The following is a 25,670-nucleotide window of genomic DNA, read 5'->3' as shown; positions in this document are numbered from 1 at the left end:
ACAACACTGGGTAGGAGACTCTTTAAAACTTGTGCAGGTCATAAGGCAAAACATACTTCAATAAACTCTTACCTTGTCCCTCCCCGTTTGCCCATAGGCCATCTTGGGAGGTGACCCACTTTGTGCCTAGCTGCCACCAGCTGGAAACATTTTTGGAATGAAGAATGACCTGCCCAAGGAGGAGGGACCAGGTGGGCCAGGTAGGCAGGTGGGAAGGGGTGCGACCACCTGGGTCAGTTTCTCTCTCAGCCCCAACAACACTCAGATTTTTTCTCCTCCTGGAGGGTGTGGCCATCTCTGCTAAGTCACTGATTCATGGACTGAGATTCTGCCGCCTGATGTGGTGCCTGAGGAAGCAGGCACTGAGGACGGGAAGCAGAGAGGAGAACTGAGAATGGAGGGAACACCAGAGTGTGTCTTAGCGGCTCACAGTGCTACTCCTTCCAAGTGCTGACCACTGGCCACACAAAACCAGTGGTAGCTTCAAAACCATACAAAACTAGGTGGAAGGCAGGACTTGGCCCTCAGGTTGCAGTGTGCTGGCCACAGCCCTCGAATAAGAGCTAATCTAGATCCACCGTAGCAAAGCCCCAGAACCATACTTCCATGGGATCAGGCTCTGTCGCCAGTAAAATATTTTTAAAAAGAAAAATATATTTAGTTTGATGCGAAAGTAATTGCGGTTTTTGCCTTTAGCAGAAACATATGTACATACACACACGAATATATTTAAAGAAATAATGACTGGACACTCTAAAATCCAATAAAAAATATGAACCAGTAAGGCCAAGAAATTGAAAAAATCTCAAGCAAGAGAAAGAGATCCTGACAAAAAGGGAAGGGAATTTAATCATTATGGTCATGGGGAATGTTACTGGGGCCAGCAGCTCACCAGCAGGAAGAGCACTGCCCATGGGAGGGAGCAGAGGGGCCCTCTGTCCAGGGAACCCACAACAGCTCCTACTGGCAAAATGTCAGGTCCAGAGCATGACACCAGCTTGTAAATCTGCAGGACTGTCTCATTCCCTTGTCAATTGCTCCCTTACTGCTTCTTCTTAGGAGTCAGAAATAGCAGGTGGGTGAGGGAACAGCCACCCCTCTCTTCTAGATCCCAGGCTTCTCCCTGCACCTGTTGCAGCTGGTGGGCGGGAAGAAGATATACTATTAAATTAGGCTTCTAGTTAGGATCAGTGCTTCTCAAACTGTCATGTGCACACAAATCAACTGGGGAGCTTATTAAACTGCAGGCTCTGACTCCTTCCGTGGGTTTGGGTTGGAGCCAGAGACTTTGCGTTTCCATTTCTAACAAGCTCCCATGAGACCAGTATTGTGGTCCCCAGACCACCTGAGGAATGGTAAGGGTTTAGATTACTATCTGGGCCCAAATCTTTTAATTCCTGAATCTGATTATGTTTGTGATGTGGAACAATCACAGATTTTCTAGATTTTAGGTGTAACCAGAAAGCCATGAGGACTGCCAGAGTTTTCATGCTGGGGCTAGGGATGGATCTCCCTCTAAGCAGCTCTACAGGGACAATATAGGAGGGAAATACAAGGCTGCTTTTGTGGCTTATTTCCATGAGTCTTGCTGGTTTGTCACATTGTTCATACTGGCAGAGGCAGAGTTTCTGTTAGCTCTTTGAAGGGTGAAAATTCACCTCCCTGCCCCCTCGGTGCCTGTGATGGTTAATTCCATGTGTCCACTTGGCTAGGCCCACAGGTATTTGGTCAAACACCAGTCTGGATGTTGCTGTGAAGGCAATTTTAGATAAAATTAACATTTAAATCAGTACACTTTGAGTAAAGCAGATTACCCTCCATAGTGTGGGTAGACCTCATGCAACCAGTTAAAAGCCTTAAGAGAGGATAGATCAAGGTCTCATGAGGAAGAGGGCACTCTGCCTCCAGACTGCCTTCAGACTCAAGCTGCAGTATCAATTCTTCCCTGGGTCTCAGGCTTGCCCTGCAGATTTTGCACTTGCCAACCTCCACAATTGCATGAGCCAAATCCTTTAATTAAACTCTCTGTCTCTCTCTCTCTGTCTCTGTCTCTCTCCCCCCACCCCTAATATATGGAGAGACATAGATAGATAGATAGATAGATAGATAGATAGATAGATAGATTATATAAAGATAGATATACGTATGTTTTATAATTGACAGTGGTGAACATATATATAGTGGGAACATTAAGAAAAAGTCTAACATAACAAAAACCACAACACAGGACTCTATGGGCTGTTTTCCAGTCAGGACAACCCATATCTCTCTTGGCGTGTACACTCATTCAATAAACTCTCTGCTCTCTTAGCTAAATTGTCTCTTGGCCAAATTCTTTCTCTCAAAAATGACAGAAACAGAGGACCCCCACACTTCCAGGTAACAACCTCACAATGTTTAGGGTGAAAAGTAGATACCAAAAAACCATTCTTATTTTTCCTACACCCATCATTGTTGTTTCGTGTCTCTCCATGTTACCACAGTTAAACCCACTGTGCCTGTGGACTCTTGGATTATCCTGTGACATTAGCCAAGGCAACTTCTTGTCTTTATGCCATGTGACAGATGGGCCTGGTAGACAATCACTGGGACAACCATGTGCAACAAGACAGCCATTCAGCACAGCAAAGAAGTCGCATGCTATTGTAAGTAGACATTCTTCAGTCTTACACTTTGCTGAGATTGTTGCTTGTTTGCAATTTTATAATATCTATATTGAAGATTAAAGTAAACCATATTCTTCAATGCCCCAAGGAGAAGGGAAAAGATTTCATTAGCTGCCAGCACTGTCTATCCTAAAAGAATATTGCCTATCACCTAGGAGGGAAGCAATGGCTGACCTCCAGCCACCTCTTCTAAGATGGGGCTAGGGAAGTTAGAAGTGGGAGGGGACTCCTGCTCTACTAAGACTTCTGAGGAAGTTCCAGGAGAAAATATTCACCAAGAAGGCACTGAGAAGGCAGTAAATGCTTTATAGACACTTTTTATCTGATTATTGCTTCATGTTATCCTGAGTATAAAAGGAGGCTTTCTTTAAAACAAAAATCTTCTGATTGACTTATACCTTTTTCTGTTGTGAACCTTTACTTGCTGAAGACGAAGGTGGGTAGGAAAAGGAGGGAGAGAAGGAGGAGCAGAAGGATGAGGAGGATTGGAGAGAATAGGAGGAGGAGGAGGAGGAAGAAGAGGAGGAGGAGGAGGAAGAAGAAGAGAAGAAGAAGAAGAAGAAGAAGAAGAAGAGAAGAAGAGAAGAAGAAGAAGAAGAAGAGGAGGAGGAGGAGGAGGAGGAGGAGGAGAGGAGGAGGAAGAAGAAGAGAAGAAGAAGAAGAAGAAGAAGAAGAAGAAGAAGAAGAAGAAGAAGAAAAAGGAGGAGGAGGAGGAGGAGGAGGAGGAGGAGGAGGAGGAGGAAGAAGAAGAAGAGGAAAAAGGAGGAGGAGGAGAAGGAGGGAGAAGAGCGTGAAGAGGGGGAAGAGGGGGAAAAAGGGAAAGAAGGGGAAAAGGATGAGGAGGAGGAGAAGGAAGAAGGAAGAGGAGGAGAAGGAGGAGGAGAAAATCTATAGTTCAATTCAGTAGTATAATTCAATTCAATTCAATTCAAGCAATTGGCCAAAAATTCCACTGAAATATTGACTGAATTAGACTTCTCCACGTTCAAAGTATCTTTTTATAAGCCATTTGATTGCTGCCATATGTTACAAGTCTTCACAGAGCTTTAAGGTATTCCATGCATTTATTATTCTCAACACAGAATTTTGAACTAAAACTCACCACATTCTATTTACACATGTAAGGAAAATATTTAAAAATCCAAGCAAAGTTGAAGCCCTTCAGCTGGTTTTCTTTAAGCAGAGATGTCAGGTCACTTATTCAAGATCTCACAAATATATACAAGTCGAGAAAATCTAATCCCTTAAAATTTTACTCATTGACTTGATCATGTCACTGGACAGCAATCAAACGAGACACCACAGATAAGAAAGCCAGAAAGCTTTCTGCATAAATCCACCTTATTCTATGATTAACAAAGCCTTAGCTTCACAACTTATGAAATTATTGGAAGAGATCCTACACCTGTTTTGCAGATGAGCAAACTGAGGCACAGAGGTGTGTGAGATGTGAGCTTTTTGGCCATGGGAAAGTCACAGGATTGTCTCTGCACCTCATCTACAACTCTGACACTTGCTCACCCCCATCTGATCAGGGAGAGGCAAGCTTGCCACAGAATAGAATTACATTGGTATGAGTGTGCCTTATAAAGAACAAGAAGGGGTGGTTCGCCTTGAACTGAGTTCGCATGGGTAGGCTTTTTACAGCAATGCTGTCCCCAGTGGCTGCTGCTGCCTCCGTGCCCTCTTCGCCGACATCCAGGTATGACTTGTGGATGGCTTTTGATAAATATAGACCCTTGGCTGGTGACATTCCAGAAAGATCAGCTTTGACCTGGTTGAAGAGATCTGTCACCCCTAGAGATTTTAACAGGGAATTTAGCTCATACTTAATTTCGAGTTTGAATCGGGGGAGATGTACTTCAACTTCTCTTTCCATCATGTTAGAAGAGCTGGTCCACTCATGAAATGTGCTCGAATTCAGCTGCTTTTCTATCTAAGAGACAAAACACAGACAAGCCCACGAGTCAAACACATGACCTCTACGTTAAATGTCATATGTTTTTATAATTCTCAGTGTGAGTGTTTCAACTTCATCACTTTTTCTACCTTTAATACAGTCTACTTCCCTGGGAACACATTTTCCCTTTTCTGTCATCTGTTTCTCCTCTAAATTTCATAATTAAGCTTCTCAAGTAGGTATCCTATAGTCTTTTCCCTCAATTCCCTCAGCACACATGCTTCACTGCACTTCTCCCACTATCGCCTGTGAAGTTGTCATGGTCCTGTTTCGTGGATGGACTCAACCATTTATTTCTTCTTGGTTCTCATATCTGAAACATTTCACGACACCCTCCTTTATGAGTGTGATTCTCGTTTGGCATCCCTGATGCCAGGATCCCCGTGAATTCTGATAGCTTTCATCTTCTCGTGCCCTTCTCTGTCACTGTCTCTGGTAGCTGCTCCTGAAGCTGAACTCTGGGCTACCTGTGCCTCTGCCCAGCATGTCAGCTCCCACATCAATGCTCAGGTTTCCCAAAGCAGCCTCAGCACGCTGACTTCTCATTTTCTCCATCCAGTTTCATCATTTGTTTCTGAATCTTTCAAATGCCTCCCTTGAGCATTGAACTCTCCAGCCAGCCCTGTCCACAGCTCCAAACCACCATGCTGTGTCACATCCCATCTTTTTAATCTGATAATTTAAAACAGTTTTGACAACCGCTGCCTACCATGACAATATATATATATCCACCATAAAATAAATGTGGTTTTTCTTCCAAAGTGTCTTTTCCTTTTGTCCTTTTCTGCCCGTATCCAAGAGACCATGACTTCATGCCACAGCTCACGTTGCCCTTCTTCTAAGGCATTTGTACTGCTCTTTGCTCTGCTCAGTTTAGCAGGGCCCCTGTGATTCTCCTGTTCAACCAGCAAGGCTCAGACTGAAATTGCTCTACTAGGAAACCCTTTCTGACCCCTTCATTCTAATCCCAAAGTCCACTTCCAGAAAACTCTTCAGAGTCTAAACTGCTCCCAAACTGCTTTATGCCTCCAAATGTCTTTCACTCCAGTCAACCACAAGCCCTCAGGGACCTGATTCCCTCTGACTTGGCCACAACCATAAGCATACTTGTTCTCATGGCCACAGCTGCACTTCTGTTACTACAGCGCCCTCTCAATGGGCACCCGTCTCACTTCTGAAGCCAAATGAGTACATCCTGACCCTGCTCTTTCCAGAAGCCTTCCCTACGACCCGACACACACCCACACCTTGCTCATCTGTGCCACCGTGTTTTCGTCTCAAGCCAGCACTCCCTGGCTTAGAAGCCCCTAATTGTTGGGCCATATCATCCATATGTGTGTCAGCTTTGCAAGCTCCCAGAAGTTCAGCTGTCAGAAGCACAGCCTGCTCTGTCCTGGGCAGCTTTGGCTGCAGCTGGGGAAAGGGGGATGGATCCAAACTCCTTTCACTGCCATGATCACTTCTTAATGGGTGTGGTGTACATTTCTCCACAAAACTGAGATGTTAATAATGGCTAGTCCATGAAAGTACATTACAATTGGCTCAGAAATACTGCCCCCGAGGGTAAACTGGCTGAATCAGATTTCTGCACACTAGAAGCCCAAATAGCATTATAACTTCATTACTGTAGAAAGATGTCCCCCAACCATCAACCACCCAGTACTTGTGTGTTTTTGTACAAAACATCACTTCTGCCTCCATGTGCCTTTCTCATGCAAGGATAGCTTGTTCTCCATAAACACATTGTCCTGAAAGGCAGAGGCCACGTGTCTCCCTGCTACTTTCACAGCCCCTGGGGCAATCCTACTGAGGCTTAGATTGTGAATCAATGACTACACTAATGTCATGAGATACAGTGTGTGTGTGTGTGTGTGTGTGTGTGTGAACATGCACACATGCTTTAACTGCATTCTAGCATTCTTATAATTTTACCTGTTTCACATTAGCTGTGCCTACTGGAAGCAGAATGATCATGCTTAATTTGTTGTTAACGTAGGGCAGCTCAAGAACTTGCATATGCGGCTCCTTTAGGAAGGCCAGTTTAAATGTTCCAATTTGATACATCATTTCCACAGTTACATTTTTATCCTGTGAAGAAGAAAAGGATTATAATTAGGTAGTATATATAGTTACATATGTGAGCGTACGTGTGTGTATACTGATTACCTTGCATAACATGAATATCTGCATGAACACTCTAAAAGCATGGGTAAAATAGAAACTACAAAGTAGATTCCTTATTACTTCCCTTTGCAAAAATTATCCATTTTTTTATTTAAAATAAGTCATGGTTAGAGACTGAATTGTTCTAATAATAAATATAGATAGCTTGGTCTACCAAAAGCAAAGTCAGGATTTCTAGCTAACATGACTTTAGTGGAAAAAAAAAGGATACATCATTAAATCATTTTCTTTTTAATCTTTCCTCAAGAAACTCTCTAGAAAAAAAAAAAATAACACTGATAACTTTAGTGTGCTGCTGGAGAAAATAACCACAGTGCACATGGAAAGAATAAACCAATAGAACATTAAGAAAAGAATGGGTTTTCTTCTCTGCCAGAGAATCTTAGTATCCCAAGTCTCTAGTTGGGTGCTCTGTGATAAAAGTTATTGTCACTTAATAGAGGAAAAATTAAAATGTGTAGAAAATACAGTAAAAGAACCAGCAGAAACCTAGACCAATATTTTCACTAAATTACTGAATCTTTCTAAGTTGTCCTTAAATGATTACTGTATTCTCCAACATTTGTCATCAGTCTGAAAATAAAATACTTACCTCACTTAGCTGAAAAGGACTTTTAACTGTCTCTCTTTCTTGAAATTTATTTTGCCATTGTCCTTTGAAATATATGGCATTCACCAGGACCATTACAGATGAAGGGTCAATTGTGCCCTTTCCGAAGAGATTTGTGACTTTTCCTTGTGTAAAAAATAAGATAATTGTATTTGGATTTGAACTTCCTGATGATAGAGAGGTGAAGAGTCATGAGAAATTTAGAGTCATTTCTTTTTTAAGACTACTTTTAAATTTGAGATACCAGAACTCCTTTCATCTCCCGGCCATGGAGCCTTCTTTGTCAAATGAAATTTATTTCAGGGAATATTTAATGCTTTGTTATTTAACTAGAAGACGGCATCCAGGAAGTAGCCAGTGTATTCATGATGGATCAATTTGTCTTACGCCTCATTATATCGAGTGATTTCTTATATATTACTGCTTATTTAAATATTATGTAATAATTTCTTGTGGCTTACTTCTAATATTTACAAGACTTTATGCTTACCAGCACTTCACTACATGCAAATATGTTAAGTATTTTAAAATACTTATTTTTTCAATGCACTACAATTAGTGTATTACAAATATGTATACAAAAGCACTTGAAGTAAACACATATCTGAAAATCAAGATTCATAAAATTATGCCAGGAATTGCTTGGTAAATAAAACTGATCAAAATTAAACATCCAGCCCTCTTGGTGCATTTTGGTATATTGCAATTTATAAAACCTTTTTGAAATGTAATCTGTTATACAATATGAAACACAGGAATATCTGAACATCAGCTTTAAGCTTCATGAAAGTTTTAATTTTCATTGAACTTCCAGGCCTAACACAATCCTAGCATGTGATAGCAATACCTAACCTTAAGTGTACAATGTATATTTTTGGTTGAAACAATAAATAAAGATATAAACAAATGATGAAATAGCATTAATATTCTACATAAATATATAACATGTGAATCCCTAATGCACACCCATGGCAGACAACACTAATCATCTTTTCATTCATGCCAAAAGAATTTAGGCATTTTCTGGATTCTGGGCACTGTTCTAGACACTGTAGCACTAAACTCAGACTATAACACAAAACTAAACAGACAAAAATCTCTACTGTCACAGAGTTAGTGTCTACCACCTCAATTGTGGGCTTTTTCAAGTAACCTAAGTTTAAGCCTCAGACTCTCAATACAGATTTTCCAAGCAGCAACTACCAGTGGATTAGAGTTAGCACAAGAGATGAGGCATATTTTTACACGACTGTGCTAAGTAAATTGAAAGATATGAGAAAATACATACACCTTTTAAAGCATTTTCTGACTTAATATGAATAATAGAATAGATACATATGTTAATCTGGTCACCTATTACTAAACTTGACATCTGTCAGTTCCTCAATCAAAAAGATACTATTGAGAGCTCATCACTGTTAAGTGATATAATGGGAGACAAATATATTAGAAAACATTTTCTTTATGCTAAAAGAAATCTAAAATAATATAAAGCTAAAGTAGAATTATTAAGTGAATTCAGCAGTGTTAATATACAAAAGTAAAGTATATACTTATACATCAACAACAAATAAACCAAAATAATAGATACCACCTAAAATTCACCAAACACCTCAAATACCACCTAGAATCAGTTTATCAAAAAATGCACAAAACTTCAACATAGGAAAATACAAAATGTTACCAAAAGAAAAAATTAAAGAAGACCTGTGTAGAGGTAAATTTCATGGTCATGGATTAGAGTTTGAATAAAGATGTATTTTCTCTCCAAATCTATAGATTCTATGTAAATCCTATTAAAATTTCAACTGATACATTCTATGGAAGTTAACAAGCTAATTTTAAAATGTATATGGAAATACGAAGGATCAAGATTTGGCAAGGCAACCCTAGAAGAGGATCAACATTGGAGGGATTATACTTCCAGCTTCCAAGACTTATAAAGCTACTATAATTGTGGCATCATCATGAGAATAAACAAATTGACGAATGAAAGAGAATGGAAAACCCAGGAGCAGATAGATTCACACAGATATGGTCATCTAATTTATGATAAAATTTACATTGCAGTGTAATAATGAAAGGATTCTTTATTCAATAAATAATGCCATATAAATTAGACATCCACGTGGAATGAAACTAATTTTAAAATGAATCCTGACTTTAATAAAACAATAAAACTTCTAGAAAATAACATATGAAAATATTCTCATGAACTAGAAAATATTTTCACAACAAGATTTCTTTAAAATCATCCAAAAAATGTGTGCAAAGACACTAACTACAAAGGAAAAGATCATAAATTTTATTCCTTTGAAATTAGAAACTTCCATTCATCTAAGACATCACTAAGGGATGGGAAAGATAAGATGCAAAATAGTAGAAGTTACTTGCAACATAGGTATCCAGTATGTGCAAAGAACTCCTAAAAATGTATCAGAAAAAAAGAAATACAAACAAACCATTCTTACAGGTGGGCAAAAGATTTAAACAGAAACTTCACAAAGGAGGATATGTAGCATATGAAAAATTATTCAACCATGTAATTCATAAAGGAAATGCAAATTAAAATTAAAATAACTACAGTGGCTAAAGTTAACAAGCCTTACACTACCAAGCGTTGGCAAGGAGGAGGAACAATTGAAATTCTCATTTCTTGTTTGGGCAAATAAATTGACACAATCACTTAAGAAAGTTACTTGGCATCTACTACAATTGAATGTATATATGCCTTATGACCAGCAATTCCATTCCAAGGTATACACCCAATAAAAGTGCATACATATGTGTATCAGAGATATGTATCGAAAATATTCACAGCAGCACTATTGATAAGGGATCCAAACTAAAAATGTCCTAAGTATTTACTAACAGTAAAATGGGTAAGTATATTTAGAATATTCTGAGAATGAAATACATACTAATAAAAATGAACAAATCATGCAATGTGTAACTATGCGGATGAATCTCACAAACATATATTGGCCTTAAAAAACCCACATAATTTATGATTCCAATTACATGAGATTTAAAAACAGGCAGAACTAATATGTGGTAACAGAAGTCAGAGAAACCTTAACTTTTGGGGAAAAAAGGGCTTATTTCTAGAAGAGGATTTAAGGGGGCCCTTGCAGTGCCTCTTTCTGATAACTAATGTCTTATTTTGCTGACCTGAGTAGTGAATCATGAGTATATTCACTTTGTGATAATTTATCAAACAGCACACATACAATGATTTACTTTTCTATATGTATGTATATTTAAATCATAAAGTTCATTTTTAAAATCAAGATTTAAGGGATGTATTAACTAATTGTGATATGTCAATGTTATTTGGTTCCTGATTCAAACAAGAAAAAAAAAGAGCCAGCTGGGGAAAAATGAAAACACACTGAATATTTAACATGAAATGATTATTTTTAATTTTTCAGATGTAATAATACGGTAGTGGTTGTATTAAAATTGTCCGTATTTTTTTAGAAAAACAAAGTGAAATATGTGTAGGAAAATGATATAATATCTAGAATTTGCTGCAATATAATCTTAAAGAGGTGTTGGAGAAAGGGTGAAAGATTACATGAATAAGGCCAGCCATTAGTGAGAAATGTTGCAATTGAGTGATGGGTATATAGGGTTCACTATATATTCTCTCTACTTTTGTATATCCTTAAATTTTTCCTTAACCAAATGTTTCTAAATAAAAATGAATATATCCTTGGTACCAAATATTAAATGTGACATTTAAGAAATATTTAGCAATATATATGGGTTTTTAATTGTGAAAAGGAAATTTAAATTTAATTAATTTTAATTGCAGAATGCACCATACATTTATGAAATAGAAATGGTGTTCATTCAGTGTCACTTTGTATATATTCTAGAACAACTGATTGTAAAGGGTATTCCAAAATATGGCCCCATTCCTTTCTTACTGATCTGCCTATGTCAGGTGCGAACTTCAGCCAGCTTCCTCGTTAGCAAGTGGACTTGGATTGCTTATCAATACAACACAGAATTTAGAGACACCTATTGACTTATCCTTACCATTAGTTTTGTTTTCAACCCAAGCATTAATTGTTTTCCTCGTTTCTTCTGTAGACTGTTCAAAATCCACAGTTTGCAACCTGGCTTGATACCATTTCTCAGAACAGCTTAAATATTGCTATAAAAGACATGATAATTGAACAACAATTCAAAAGCAGTGTAAGGAAAACAAAATCTATAGCTCGATGTATTCTAAAATGCTAATGCAGAGAAAAAAGCAGTTCCTATAAATAAGTCTGAGAGGAAGCAGAATGCGTATGTACTTATTTTTAATGAAATAAATAAATTTAACAAAATCTGAAACCCTTCCAAAAAGAATGTTCAGAAATGTTTTGTTGTTACTTCTGTCATATGATTGGCTGTCTTAGTTTTAAAGTGTTCAAAGCAAAATGACAAATTGCAATACAATGAGCACCTTCTGACTCTATTCCTACTCTTTCCTCTTCAAAGTAGACATGGAAGCTACTGCTCTCAGATTATAGACAGGAAAACTGAGAAGAAGAGTGGTTAAGTGACTTGCTTTCCTGAAGTCTAACAGAAGGTTGTTCCCATGGTATGTATCAATCTCCTCACAAGCTGCCATAAATATAATTAATAATAAAAACATTCTCTGATGTAAATAGTTGGCATTTCTGTCAAATTTATATAAAGTGTGAGCAAAAATATCTTAAGGAATTTATTATTTCGTTCACCTATAACATATTATCCAAGTGAAAGTGGTGTGCAAACTCAGTATAAAGAACTTACCCTTTCTTTTAACCAAAAATCCTTACTCCCAAGCCCCTCCTATGTCTCATTCTGGAGCAACTATTGATGACCATCCATGGCCCTAGATTTCTATAGAACTGGAGACTTTCTGTTGTCTTTCTGTCAAGACCACAGTGATATCTACATAGACCCAAATGAGTTTACCATGATGCAATTCCTGAGACCTTAGGAGCATACCTCCACAGCCCAGTGGGACCCGATGCCCCAACATGAACTGAATAGAATGATACAAGACTTCGAAATATGGAAGGTGTGCCTAGCATAGAAGAAAAACAAAGCTTAACTAATGTTGTGGGAAGGCAGGGACCCCGAATGGAGGGACCTGCTGAAACAGTGACAGAAGAACATAAATTGTGAAGATTTCATGGACATTTATTAGTTCCCCAAATTAATACTTCTATAATATCTTATGCCTGTCTTTACTGCAATCTCTGAACATAAATTGTGAAGATTTCATGGACATTTATCACTTCCCTGATCAATACTCTTGTGATTTCCTGTGCCTGTCTTTACTTTAATCTCTTAATCCCATCATCTTCGTGAGCTGAGGATGTATGTTGCCTCAGGACCCTGTGATGATTGATTTAACTGCACAAATTGTTCATAAAGCATGTGTGTTTAAACAATATGAAATCTGGGCACCTTGAAAAAAGAACGGGATAACAGCGATGTTCAGGGAACAAGGGAGATAACCATTAGGTCTGGCTGCCTGAAAGCTGGGAGGAACAGAGTCATATTTCTCTTCTTTCAAAACCGAATAGGAGAAATATTGCTGAATTCTCTTTCTCGGCAAGGAACAGCCCTGAGAAAGAGAATGAATTCCTAGGGGGAGGTCTCTGAAATGGCCGCTCTGGGAATGTCTGTCTTATATGGTTGCAGATAAGAGATGAAATAAGCCTCAGTCCCCCGTAGTGCTCCCAGGCCTATCAGGATGAGGAAATTCCCGCCTAGTAAATTTTAGTCAGACCGATCGTCTGCTCTCAAACTCTGTCTCCTGATAAGATGTTGTCAACGGCAATGAGTGCCTGAAACTTCATTAGCAATTTTAATTTCGCCCCGGTGCTCTGCCCTCATTTACCTTGTGATATTTTATTGCCTTGTGAAGCATGTGATCTCTGTGACACACACCCTATTCGTACATTCCCTCCCCTTTGAAAATCACTAATAAAAAATTGCTGGTTTTGCAGCTTTGGGGGCTTCACAGACCTACCAACATGTGATGTCTTCTCCAGACACCCAGCTTTAAAATTTCTCTCTCTTGTCCTCTTTCCCTTTATTTCTCAGACCACCCAACACTTAGGGAAAACAGAAAAGAACCTATGTTGAATTATCGGGGGTACGTTCCTCTGATAAACTACCAGCAAAATCTGGGCCTCAGAATGAATCTTGTCCTGAGCTGGATCCAACTGTGGTTGAAACAACCTTAAGTAACTCTCCCTAGCCCAGGAAATGGATGTTTTTCCAGCCAGAATCCTGAAATTACAAGGTCCCTCTCATGACATAGTTCAAGACAATCTTCATGATGCTAATGAGGACCTTCTCACTTCAGGAACAGATGCCATAATGATCTTCCCAAATCCACATTTATCTACTGTTATGTCTGGGTCACTGTTTTGAGAAGGCAAAGTCGGCCGGGCGTGGTGGCTCAGGCCGGGCACAGTGGCTCAAGCCTGTAATCCCAGCACTTTGGGAGGCCGAGACGGGCAGATCACGAGGTCAGGAGATCGACACCATCCTGGCTAACACAGTGAAACCCCGTCTCTACTAAAAAATACAAAAAACTAGCCGGGCGACGTGGTGGCACCTGTAGTCCCAGCTACCCGGGAGGCTGAGGCAGGAGAATGGCGTGAACCCGGGAGGCGGAGCTTGCAGTGAGCTGAGATCCGGCCACAGCACTCCAGCCTGGGTGACAGAGTGAGACTCCATCTCAAAAAAAAAAAAAAAAAAGAGAAGGCAAAGTCACAAGAGTGGGCATCCCAACTCGAAGGACCATGATTGTTAATCCCTGCCACTCTAGACACTCTCCATACATCATTCCCTATATGCTTTCAGGGCAGTAAAAGAAAATACCCTCTAAATGTCTATAATACCTACCACAAGTTGCAAATATTCTGACTATCAGAAGCTCGTCACATCCAAGACATAACCTGATCTACCAGGCCAGGGAAGAACATTAGAAACTCATGGTTTCATCCAGCTTCACGCAGACGGCATTTAAATAACCCTAGTCAGACAAAAGCTTGCATTTCACCTCAATCACAGCAGGATGTTGTAGCAATTAAAAACAGGAAGATGGATTTGGATAGGGGTCAAATCCAGGTTTTGCCATTCAAATATCTCTGTGACTCTTGTCAGCCCGACTTTTCAGAATCTGCTTCACTGTCTGCAGAATTAATGGAAATTTTATACCCATATCTTAGCACAATGTGAGGATTATAGGAGATAATGCCTGTAATAAGCTAAGCAGAATGACTGGCACAGAGTAAATACTCAATAAAACTACATAGGATCATGGCGTTGGGAAAGGGCATAAATGGTGTTAGAATATTGGAGCTACAAAGAACTAAGCCTAATCCTCTCATTTTAAAGATAGAAGTGACTTGCCCAAAGTTATGTATTCTAAATGGAAACAGAACTCCTGTCTCTTGGCTCACAGTCCAATGTAATTTTGACTACTTCTTGATACTCCACTATTAGGAACCTCTGAAAATGATATGAAAAATTGGTTTTGTTTTTCTTCTGGTCCACAGGGATGATTCTTACCTACTTTGTTTTGTGCTTCATCCCTGACCTTGGTTCTTGGACAGCATTAGCGATCTTGAAGAAGCCATTTTTATGTAATATTTTATAACTTTACATGAGAGTTTCAATAAATCCATTTCACTGAAACTGTAAGTCAGCTTAAATTCAATCTCTTAATGATAAACGTCATGTGACTGTTCTCACTCTTCATCAATTTTGTGGTATGAAATTCAGAGGATGCCAAGAAAGTTGTTGACCATTCTTCCAAATGGACTTACCTGATGGAATGCCATTGTCTTTGCCCCATAGAGACTGTTGGCAATGCTGAGGGTATAGTTAGAGTCTGGCTGGTTGATTTGAGAGAATAAGACACCGAACTCGGAATGAATTCTTCCGGCTTGGCTGCACTGAAGCATTAGTAAACAAAGAATGGTGTATTAAATTGCTTGATTTTTGCCATTGGAGAATGATAACTATCCAGAGAGCAAGGTGTTTGCCTCTGAATAAAAGGGCTGTGAATACAAGGAAATTAGTTTAAAGCATTTTCTTCTTTGGATTTTCGCTAGCACATTAATTTCACCACTCTGTAACTTTAGTTGCAGTCTGTGTGCAGAATTGTAAGTTACTGCATAATACATGTGTACTTGTGGTCCTAACGGTTTAATTCAAAGGCAGTTTTCATAAATAAACAGATCCTAGTGGGGTATTCAGGGCAATAATTCCAGTGTTATTGCTGCCCTTGTACTTACAGAATCGTTTCTCTTCTCTTTCACACTTTTTTTCTACGTCTCCATTTTTCATGTGGTCATTTGATCAAATACCTCAGCCCTTCACTGAACTTAGTTCACACACTAATTTGCTTCTCAGTGGTAGCAATTCTGCTAAGCTGCAGCTTTGTTGCATTTGAAAGATGGCTAAGAATTTATGGACATTGTAGGTAATATGCCTATATTCCCTAAAGCGTTCCCTAAAGCAAATGTTCCTAAACTATGGACTTTGAACTTTTAATAGTCAGCTGGGTTCCGTGAAGTTGGTGCTCTGTGAGTCTATATGCATTTGTGTATTTTCTCAACCAATCACAATCAAATAGAACTATTTTCGTGTAGGAGTTCTATATAATTGTGATGTCAAAATGAATCCTTCTACTGGAAAAAACTAGAGACCATAGTCCCACAGCGTGTGGACTGAGAAACATCAGGCCATGTTTTCCCAGCACATAATTATATGGCCAAGCATCAGGGTCCTTTCTCAGTCCCCACTCTAGACAGAAAAATCTAACACCACATAGACAAGACTGGCAGACTCAACGTAGGGCACCCTCCATAAAGGAACAAAAAAGCTTGAGTAAGGATGGCAATAAATCAGGTAATAAAATCTAAGAAACTTTACTATTGTTATTATCATTATCATTATTATATTAAACTCTACAGGCTGTAGTTACCATCAGGAAGGTTAAAGGGGGACACATAGCTGGTTCCCTCATGGACAAAAGAAGGAGCTCTTCTACTCAACACTCAGACAATTATTTCATCCTTCTCTTACGTTAAAGAGCATTTGACAACTCAGCAATATTATCATACCTTAGGTGAGTCCTTGAATGCTGGTTTTAATGAGTCTACAGTAGGATGAAAATGAAGCACCTAGAAAAAAGAAAAAAAAGCATCCATTGGCATCAGAAGCAATGTACAGTCTATAAAGGTTGACAGTTGTAAGGATCTATTTTTCTATTTTAGATCAAGACCAATAGTGATAGCTAAATTTAATAATGTTGCATTCCAAATCCTGAACTAAGTCTTTACATATCTTATTTAACCTTCCCAAAAACTTTATAAGTAGATACTATTACCCTCATTTTATGTTAGGGAAACTATAAGTTTAAGAGAGATCAAGCAGCTTGCCTCAGACCACTGTCAGGCTCCAGGGACTAATCTCTTATCCGCTAGACCCTTCTGTCCCTACTGTTCTTAGGCTAATAACTAAGACAGTACCCAGCACAAACAATAATAAGATTTGCAAGTATCCTAAGAGTTCTTAAGTGATATTGTTCTAGACTTTCCACTGCAATAAAAATATATGTAATGGGAAAATCTCTAATGTTAGCCTATATAACCTGAAAAGTCACCTTTCCTTTCTGAGTCTCAGTTTTCAATCTGTAAAGTGTGGATAACAATTCCTAACTGTTACGAATTTGAAACATAATCATGAAAATTTTTTTAACTTGGTAATGTCTAAAATAGCATTACATTTATTGTAAATTTAACCTTCTACAGGACAATAATAGTAACTCTGTCACGTTTAAATCACTGAATGAAGAGACCCTAAAAGTAAACTGCAGAGATTTATTTGTGATACCACTGATAGTAAAAAAGAGACCACGTGTTGCTTGTATTACATTGCTTGCACTACAGCATACTCCATTAATCAAACCATTATCAAATTTTAAGAAATACGATTTACTCAATGTGTATTTTTTTCTCTCTCTCAAGATGGCAATTTTATTGATATAAAGATAGAATTAATTTGGCTGACCCAGAGCGGGTGCATGAAAGACTTCTGGGCCCTGGGCAAATCTCTGTGGAATTCCATACCTTCTCCAATTGCTCTGCACTCTCTCCCCTGGCACCAAGGAGGACCATGCTTAGAGCATAAAGCAGACTTAGCGGAGAAAAGAAGATGTTATCTCCTATGTTGTTACTGTTCAGCTCTTTGAACACATCAAGGCAAAATTCAAAGTTAGCTGTGCTGAGAGAATCCATTTTTATGCCAATGACTGCCTGAAGACAGAAGGAAAAAAATTCTCAGAACATCACTTGAAGTTACAGATAGTATCTGGAGTTCAGTTATTGCATTTCATGAGTTTAAGTATCAGGGCACACTGCTTCATGAAAAATTACATACCTTTATCACAATTCTGAGAAATTCATAAATGCTAGAGAGGGGAATTCACATTAGTTTTACATTCCAATGGACAGAAGATTTACTATTCCTTCAGCCAATGGTTAAAATCTATCTTACTATCATTTGTGTACATTTAAAAATAATCTATAATTGTTCTGGAGCGAAAGATTAAAAGGAATTGGGTCTTTGCATTTTGAATTTCTATACTTTAAGACATTCCTCACCCTGGAATTTGTGCAGAAAAAAATCTTGAGCTACACACGATCAGCCAATCAAGATATTTTCCCACTAGACTACCCACTTTTGCAGTGTCACAGGAGGAGAACATTTCCATCTCAGTCATTTTTGTACAAACAAGTTGACAGCACTTGCAGAATTTCCAGCATGTTTTTATCTCCTCAGTGGGACCTCATTCCCTGTATCCCTCCATGAATGTAAGACAATACTAACAAGTAGGTCCTACCATAAGAAAGTGGTCAGAGCTCTCAGCCTGGAGGCCACAGCCATCATGTTTATGAAAATAGAAATGGAAAAGGAAAATCCAAGAGAAGAAAAGATGATGCTGGAATATGTGTTATCTCAGGACAAAAATATGTCAGGAAAGAAGAGTTCATTCTATTCAGTTCCACAAACATTAATTGAGCATCGCTCACTGTAGAGGGCTATGGATATAAGAATGACCAAGAATAGTTTCTGCTCTCAGGGAGACTTCATTCTTCAGGAGCCTCATTGCCATCAAACACTTCCTTCTTTTAACTTCGGAGTCGTCATTCTCTCTTGGTCCACAGCCTGCCTCCTTGACTGCTCCTTCTCAGTCTCTTTTGCAGAATCGTTCTCAATTTTGAACCTCTAGACATCACAATAAAGCAGAATTCAGATCTTGAACCTCTTCTCTATGAACACTCATACTCCAGGTGATCTCATCCAACCTCATTCCTCCTAATTAGATATTAGGAATCTAATTAGGAGGAATGTCCTAATATCACTAATATGCTATTAGCTCCTGCATTTATGCTTGCCTTGAATTCCAAACCCATATATCCAACTGCCTACTCAACATCCCCACTTGGATGTCTAATATATATCTCAAACTGAACATGTCCAAAAGCAAATCCTTGGTTTTCTAACTCCTCTCTCCAGCTTGTGTCCCTCACAGCCTTCTTTACCTCTGTAAATGGCAATTCTATTCTTCCAGTTTCTCAAGCTAAAAACCTTGGGATCATCCTTAAGTACTTTCTCATTCTTGTTCAATCAGTGAAAAAAATCCTGTTTTCCCCATCTTTGGAAATATTCCCCATCTGCACATTTCTCATGCTCCCCAGTTTTAACAGCATAAAGGTTCTCCGGAATTACTTAAATAATCTCCTATCTTCTTTCTACTCCAGTCTTTATCCTCCTCCATGATATATTTGATAGACTAGTATTTTTAAAGTATCAGTTAGTTAGGTACTCCTCTGCTCAAAAACTCCACTGTCTTCCCTTTTACTCAGGGAGGAAGTCAAAGTCCTTACTGTGACCAACAGGCCCTCTGTGATCTGTCAGCCCTCATCTCCTACCACTCTTCCACCAGCTCACTCCAATTTGGCCATGTCACCTCCTTGCATACCTTCAACATAACAAGCACATTCAACCTCAGGGCATTTGCACTTTCTATTCCTCTTCCATGATGTTCTTCCCGAAGATATTTGAATGGTTCATTCCAGCAGTTTAATCATATCTGTTCAGATAGCATCTCGTTACTAAGGCTGTCCCTGACCATTCATTCTGTTTGAAATCTCAGCCCACATCCCACCATTCCATTACCGTAGCACATACCACCACCTGGCTTACTACATATGTATTTATTTTCTGATTCCCTTTGCTCTATAGTACATTAGAGCAAGGATTTCGTTTTGGTTTTATGTTTTATTCCAGCATTCAGACAAGTCCTATCCATAGAACAGTGACCCAGTACATGTTTGCAGAAGGAAGAAATGAAGAAGAGAATTTCAATCCAATAAGTACTCTGTGATATGCTGGTATGCACATAATCAAGTAGAGAGGAGAGACACAGAACCAAACTGAGAGTTATAGTTAGCCTTCCTGGAGGAGATAATATCCCTGCTGCTTCTAGAAGAATGAAATAAGCATCACCCATGTATACACATGTAAGAGGAGCACTCCTGTCAGAAGGAATAGCATAAGCAGAGACTCAAACACCTGAAAGATAAATTTTATATTATAAGTGCATGAAATAAGAGTCCAAAAGTGGTGGGCAGTAGGGCCAAATATAGGCAGGACTATGGCCTTAGAAGCCTGGCATGCCCCTTGATGAGAAATCAGAGATCACACCCCACATAGCTCATGATGGAGTTGGGTCTTTATGTCACCTAGTCAGAAGTTCATATCATCTTTCTGATCATCAATTTATAAATCTCTTTCCTTCTCTTCTTCTCTCTCCCTGGACAGCATATTAAAAAAAACAGGTTGGCTGCCCACCATTCAGCCCTTCCCTTTCACTCCTTTGTTTTGTGCTAAGAGAACTTCCTTTGATGCAGATTTCATGCAGCCATGTGCTTCAGAGGAGGCTTCACCCTTCCTCAGGCCCCAAGAGCAAGCCTGGATTAGTCTAAGCCAATTGAGGGAATTCTATGTCCCAAGTTTCTAGTGTAGGAGTCAGAAGGTGCCATAATTCGTACAAGACGGGAGAGGTTGCTGGAGGGCTCCTGGAAAAGACTTCCCATAAGAAGAGATCCACAAGAGGAAACCATCCCTCTTCTTCCTCTCACAGTTGGGTTATCTGCATGTGTCTACTACTGCAGCTGCTATTTTGTGACCACAAGGAAGGTAGTTTAAGAGGATAAGCCAGGATTTCAGAGAGGAAGGATGGACAGAACTTGCGTTCTCGATGACACATCATTAAGTGAATGGATTACCCAATCCTGGATCTACCCTAGCTTGAGATTTCTTTTCATGTGAAATAATAATTTTTTCTTATTGTTTGAGTCATTTTAGTTGAGTCTTCTGATACTTGCAGCTAAAAGAATTCTAACTCACTTCAAGGGTTTTTCTATACACCTTAATTCACTAGGGCCAATTAGCCCACTTACTCCACATTCACCGTTCTGTAGCATAGTTGCATTATTCCCTTGTTTAGTCCACCTGGGATACATAAATATTTGGTTCTTTTACCTTCCATCTTCTAGACTACAGCTTTGCCCTCTTTTGGAATCCAAGTCTAAGCATATATGCTATAGGACACTATGACAAAGGCCAATACATTTCCCGGCCAATACGTATTTATCCCAGTTACTAATGATATTATTTCCAGTCAGTACATATCTGGGCTGAGCTTTCTGGAGATGTGTTCTCTGGGATATGTCCTTGTTTCCCATCAATTTAGACATTTACATCATGCTTTTCATCCTTTTTCAGGCAGAGAGAGACTAAAAGGGACTGAATATATGTCACTTGTGGACTTTCAAAATAATGGCCCATGATATTTACATAGGAAAATTCACAAATCCTGTAATCAAAACCAGTTGCCCTAAAATAATCCTTAAGGAGTAGATGCTGTGCATTTCAGTTCTCAGGCAGCCCAACACAGTGTAATAGGAGCCAGCAGTTGCAATAGGACCCACAGTGTAATAGGATCCAGCCTGGACCACACTTTTCTTTGCATTTGACAGTTTTTTAAAATATGACAGAAGGGTTTTACTAATACTATTTGCCTAAAATACAACTATGTACCTCTGGCAGAATGTTTTCCTTCATGGTGATTTTAATACAGCTCTCTGGATTACATGTGGTAATGACAGTGTCTTTGACAGCCCTTCGTTTAGTTACTTTAATAATGAAAGCCCTTCCAACCGTGAAGTATATCCAAGTCAATTGCTTTTCACACTGTGTTCTGCATTTTAGTGAATTAAGTAAGCTAGTGGAATTGTATTCTGGAATGTAATGTAAATGTATTTATCTTAAATTTATATCATGTTGTTGTTATAAAATCGCCTATTCACATATCATAGCTATTATAGCCCTACAGGTACTAGAGCACCTAAGAAAAGAGTTTGGAATATGCTGATAGGCCACTTACTGTGTGGCAGACACTATTATTAGTCTGTTTATTTGTTTGTTCCTTCTTTTATAACCACAAGTACACAAGGTTGAGGTCATCACATACTCTGGTTCTTGGCAAAAGCCATCACTGGATTACAAGGCCATTCTCTTCTTTACTTATGGCCTTTGACCCAGTTCATTTCCTTTCTTCTCCACCACCACAGACACCACTTATAATTTGTTTAAAGCGTATTCTTTTATTTATATGTACTTCTGTAAAACATTGATTTCCTCATCTTATGCATTTTTAAATTTTCATAAATGAAGTTATGTTAGATAATACTTAACATAAGCTTCGGGAGGCCGAGGCAGGTGGATCCCTTGAGCCCAGGAGTCTGAAGCCAGCCTGGGCAATGTGGCAAAAACTCCGTCTCTACAAAAAAATTTTAAAAATAGCCAGTCATGGTGGCACATGCCTGCAGTCCCAGCTACTCAGGAGGCTAAGGTGGGAGGATTGCTTCAGCCCAGGAAGTCAAGGCTGCTATGAGCAGTGATTGCACCACTGTACTCCAGCCTGGGAGACAGAGTAAGACACTGTCTCAAAACAAAACAAAGCAAAAAAAAAAAAAAAAAAACAAGTTTTCACATACTTTTCACTTAGTACTATTTTTTAAGATTCATCCATGTTATTCTGGGAATATAGTCCATACCTTCTAACTGCTCCATTCTTTCACTTCCACCATATTCATTTGCCCATTCATTTGCCAATGACAGATACCCAGATGGTTTCCTTCTTCATGCCACCACTAACAGTGCCATGATGAACATCAGCACATCTACTCCCTCACACAGCTGTGTGAGAATTTCTTTGTAAAGGAAATGGCTAACTTACAGGGTTCATGTATGTGCCAGGTACTACGTGTGTATTATTCACAATCTTGAGTCTTTCAGGGTGAGTGATAATGTTCGCCTCACTTCACAGTTAGATCTTACGGCTCTTCAAGCATTGAGCTCATAGTACCAAGAAGGAATACTTCAGGTTCAAGTTTTTCTCAAAAATCATTGGCAATACATAATTATAATTAATTCAAATGAACTTTGTATTAATTATAGTTTGAATTAGAATAATTCAAATTCTAATCAATAATATTAAAACTCTGTCTTGCCAATAGACATACTAAATATCAAATGAACTTTGTTTATTGGCAAGACAGAGTTTTAACTGTATTATTAATGTAGTGCCAAAGTGAATGGGCTTTCCTCATTCATTTTCCAAAATTCGACCTTTCTAGCTGTTTGCAGAGATCTTTCACAATGGAATTTCTATGTTAATCATATATTTAACTAGTTTTATTGACAATTCCCTCTACATCTGGGTGATTGTCTTTGCACACGCAGAGGTGTATATGGATGGATTGACAGATTTTGGTTCATTTAATATGTTGGTCTTCCTCACTACATTGAATATTCTTATTCAATGTAATTGAATTACATTGAAAATTCATCTGTGAAATTGTCAGTGTCTTCCACATTCACCCAGGAATCAATACTTGTTAGGGAAACCAATATTCTGGATATTTTACAACTTCAAGTCTAATTAATGTTGCCTAGTCCATTTCAGGGAAGCAGAACTCATGGAAGGCAGAAGTCCCAAGTCTCCCAGAATTTTATCAAAGATCTATATGGACCCCCAAAACAGCCCACTCACGTGATAAGGGAAAGTTGGCTGTGTCTTGGGAAGAAAAAAAATCTTCTTCAAGCAAATGAGGTGTGCCATCTGGAAGCTGTTATGACAGAAATGAAGAAAAGAAGGATATCTGTCGCTGTAGCCCTTCAAGGTTGAGAAGAGGGATTTCCAGAAGAGAACTCTATTTGGGATATGTGTGGAAGGGAACACATCTTATCTTATCTGAAGGGATACTAACACTAAAGGACTGCAACAGACAGAGGGTCTGGTTCTGTCCTCTTGGGAGAAATAATCTCCAAGGGTGGCTAAGGCACCAGCATCTTATGATCTGTACCATACCCTAGGTACATTCTTCCCCTCTGGCAAGACTCTTCTCTTATGACCACTTATCTAGCACCTAAATCAGAGCTATTCTTTTAGTCTCACTCTCTGCCCTACAACTTTGTGAATTTCACATATGCTCATTCCTAAAAATAGTAGACATTTTAGAATGTTCACATAAACATAAACCATGATATTTCACTTGCATGTACAGAATACACATATTACTTAGGAGACTAATTTTAAAGCTATAAGAGGAAACTGAGAGGCAGGAAAAGAAAGAAATTGTCTCCAACACATAGTGATTAATAAGGCTAGCATAGTAAGTTAAGATCTTCTGGCCAGGCGTGGTGGCTCATGCCTGTAATCCCAGCACTTTAGGAGGCCGAGGCGGGCAGATCAAGAGGTCAGGCGATTGAGACCATCCTGGTTAACACGGTGAAACCCCGTCTCTACTAAAAATACAAAAAAAAAAAAAGCTAGCCAGGCATGGTGGCAGGCGCCTGCAGTCCCAGCTACTCGGGAGGCTGAGGCGGGAGAATGGCGTGAACCCGGGAGGTGGAGCTTGCAGTGAGCTGAGATCGTGCCACTGCACTCAAGCCTGGGCGACAGAGCCAGACTCCATCTCAAAAAAAAAAAAAAATCTTCTAAGGAGCTAAGAAGTGTTTCAATACACAGAGGCCACATCATACATGACTAGCTTGTGTTTTGAATGAAGATTAGTAAGTAGAAAATATCAACAGAGTTCCATTTTACTAAACAAAGATCTGAAATCAAGTCAGCCTGCCTCAAGATTTTTAAATGCACACTATCAATGACATCAAAATATGCTAATGTATTTATCAAGGGATCAGCAAAAGTCATACTCAATTAAATAATGAGTTAGTTGCCCCTTCATTTGATTAATTATGCAACCTGTCCAAATGCTATGGTTTACTCTTATTTATTGTCCCCTTTGACAACAAGCACAGTTGAGATAATAAAGTACAGAAACATTTCTCTTACCTTTGTTACTTTCCAGTGGTGAAGTTCACAGTGTGGCAAGTTAGACTGGAGCTGCGTCCCTCAAAAGGAAATATAAAGCCTTCATATTTTGCCCCTCCCTTTTCATTTGTGTCCTTAGTGATTCAGCTTCACGTGCTGGTTGGAAAGTACAGCCCTGAAAAGGAAGTCCATCAAGAGCTTCTTTAAATCCCCAGAGCCCAGCATGGTGGCTCATTCCTATAATCCCAGCACTTTGGAAGGCTGAGGTGGGAGGGTTTCTTGAGTCTAGGAGTTTGAGGCCAGCCTGGGCAACATAGTGAGACCCTGATCTCTATTTTAAAAATTAAAAAATAAATATAAAATTTTTAATGAGATCCCCCAGAAACTCCCAAGATGGCCAGTGCTTTTTAGAGAAGCGCCCAGTTCTTTTTCTATTTATTTATTTATTTATTTATCTATCTATCTATCTTGAGATGGAGTCTCACAGGCTGGAGTGGAGACAGGGTTTCACCATGTTGGTCAGGCTGATCTCGAACTCCTGACCTCGTGATCTCCATGCCTCAACCTCCCAAAGTGCTGGGATTACAGGTGTGAACCACCATGCCTGATCCTGCACCCAGTTCTTAACCTCCTTCTGTTTTACTAAGGGAAAATATTGACAAGCCTGGCCTCTATTCAAGAAGAACAAGCTGTCTATCAAAGAGATTGCCATCAACCCAACAAGTTGGCAGTGCCATATGCAAAATTCCAAGGATCTCCAGTGTCCGT

At 39.1% G+C, this 25,670-nt stretch overlaps 1 protein-coding gene across 6 annotated transcripts; it reads right to left on the bottom strand.

Annotated features, from left to right (window-relative positions):
- Positions 1–993: 993 nt before the first annotated feature.
- SERPINB11 (serpin family B member 11) lies at positions 994–25,072 on the bottom strand. Of its 6 annotated transcripts, XR_004428178.1 has the most exons (10): positions 24,924–25,012; positions 17,563–17,748; positions 16,555–16,614; positions 15,253–15,381; positions 11,465–11,582; positions 7,403–7,545; positions 6,559–6,714; positions 4,496–4,602; positions 1,659–1,750; positions 994–1,138 (listed from the first exon to the last, which is right to left on the bottom strand). XR_004428178.1 is itself a non-coding variant. In XM_033175050.1 (9 exons), exons 2-9 carry the CDS (start codon positions 17,728–17,730, stop codon positions 1,105–1,107), a joined length of 915 nt encoding a protein of 304 aa, XP_033030941.1. In that variant the 5' UTR covers positions 17,731–17,748; positions 24,924–25,012; the 3' UTR covers positions 994–1,104. The 6 variants fall into 6 exon arrangements, 5 of the variants coding, with proteins under 5 accessions (XP_033030941.1, XP_033030952.1, XP_033030922.1 ...); XM_033175050.1 differs by lacking the exon at positions 1,659–1,750; XM_033175061.1 differs by lacking the exon at positions 994–1,138 and having other exon boundaries at positions 1,147–1,750.
- Positions 25,073–25,670: the final 598 nt, after the last annotated feature.

This window comes from Trachypithecus francoisi, unplaced genomic scaffold (genome assembly GCF_009764315.1).
Source record: "Trachypithecus francoisi isolate TF-2019V2 unplaced genomic scaffold, Tfra_2.0 Contig01474, whole genome shotgun sequence".
NCBI lineage: Eukaryota > Metazoa > Chordata > Mammalia > Primates > Cercopithecidae > Trachypithecus > Trachypithecus francoisi.
The sequence above is the reverse complement of the archived record's forward strand: the minus strand, read 5'-3'. Positions and strand labels throughout refer to the sequence as shown.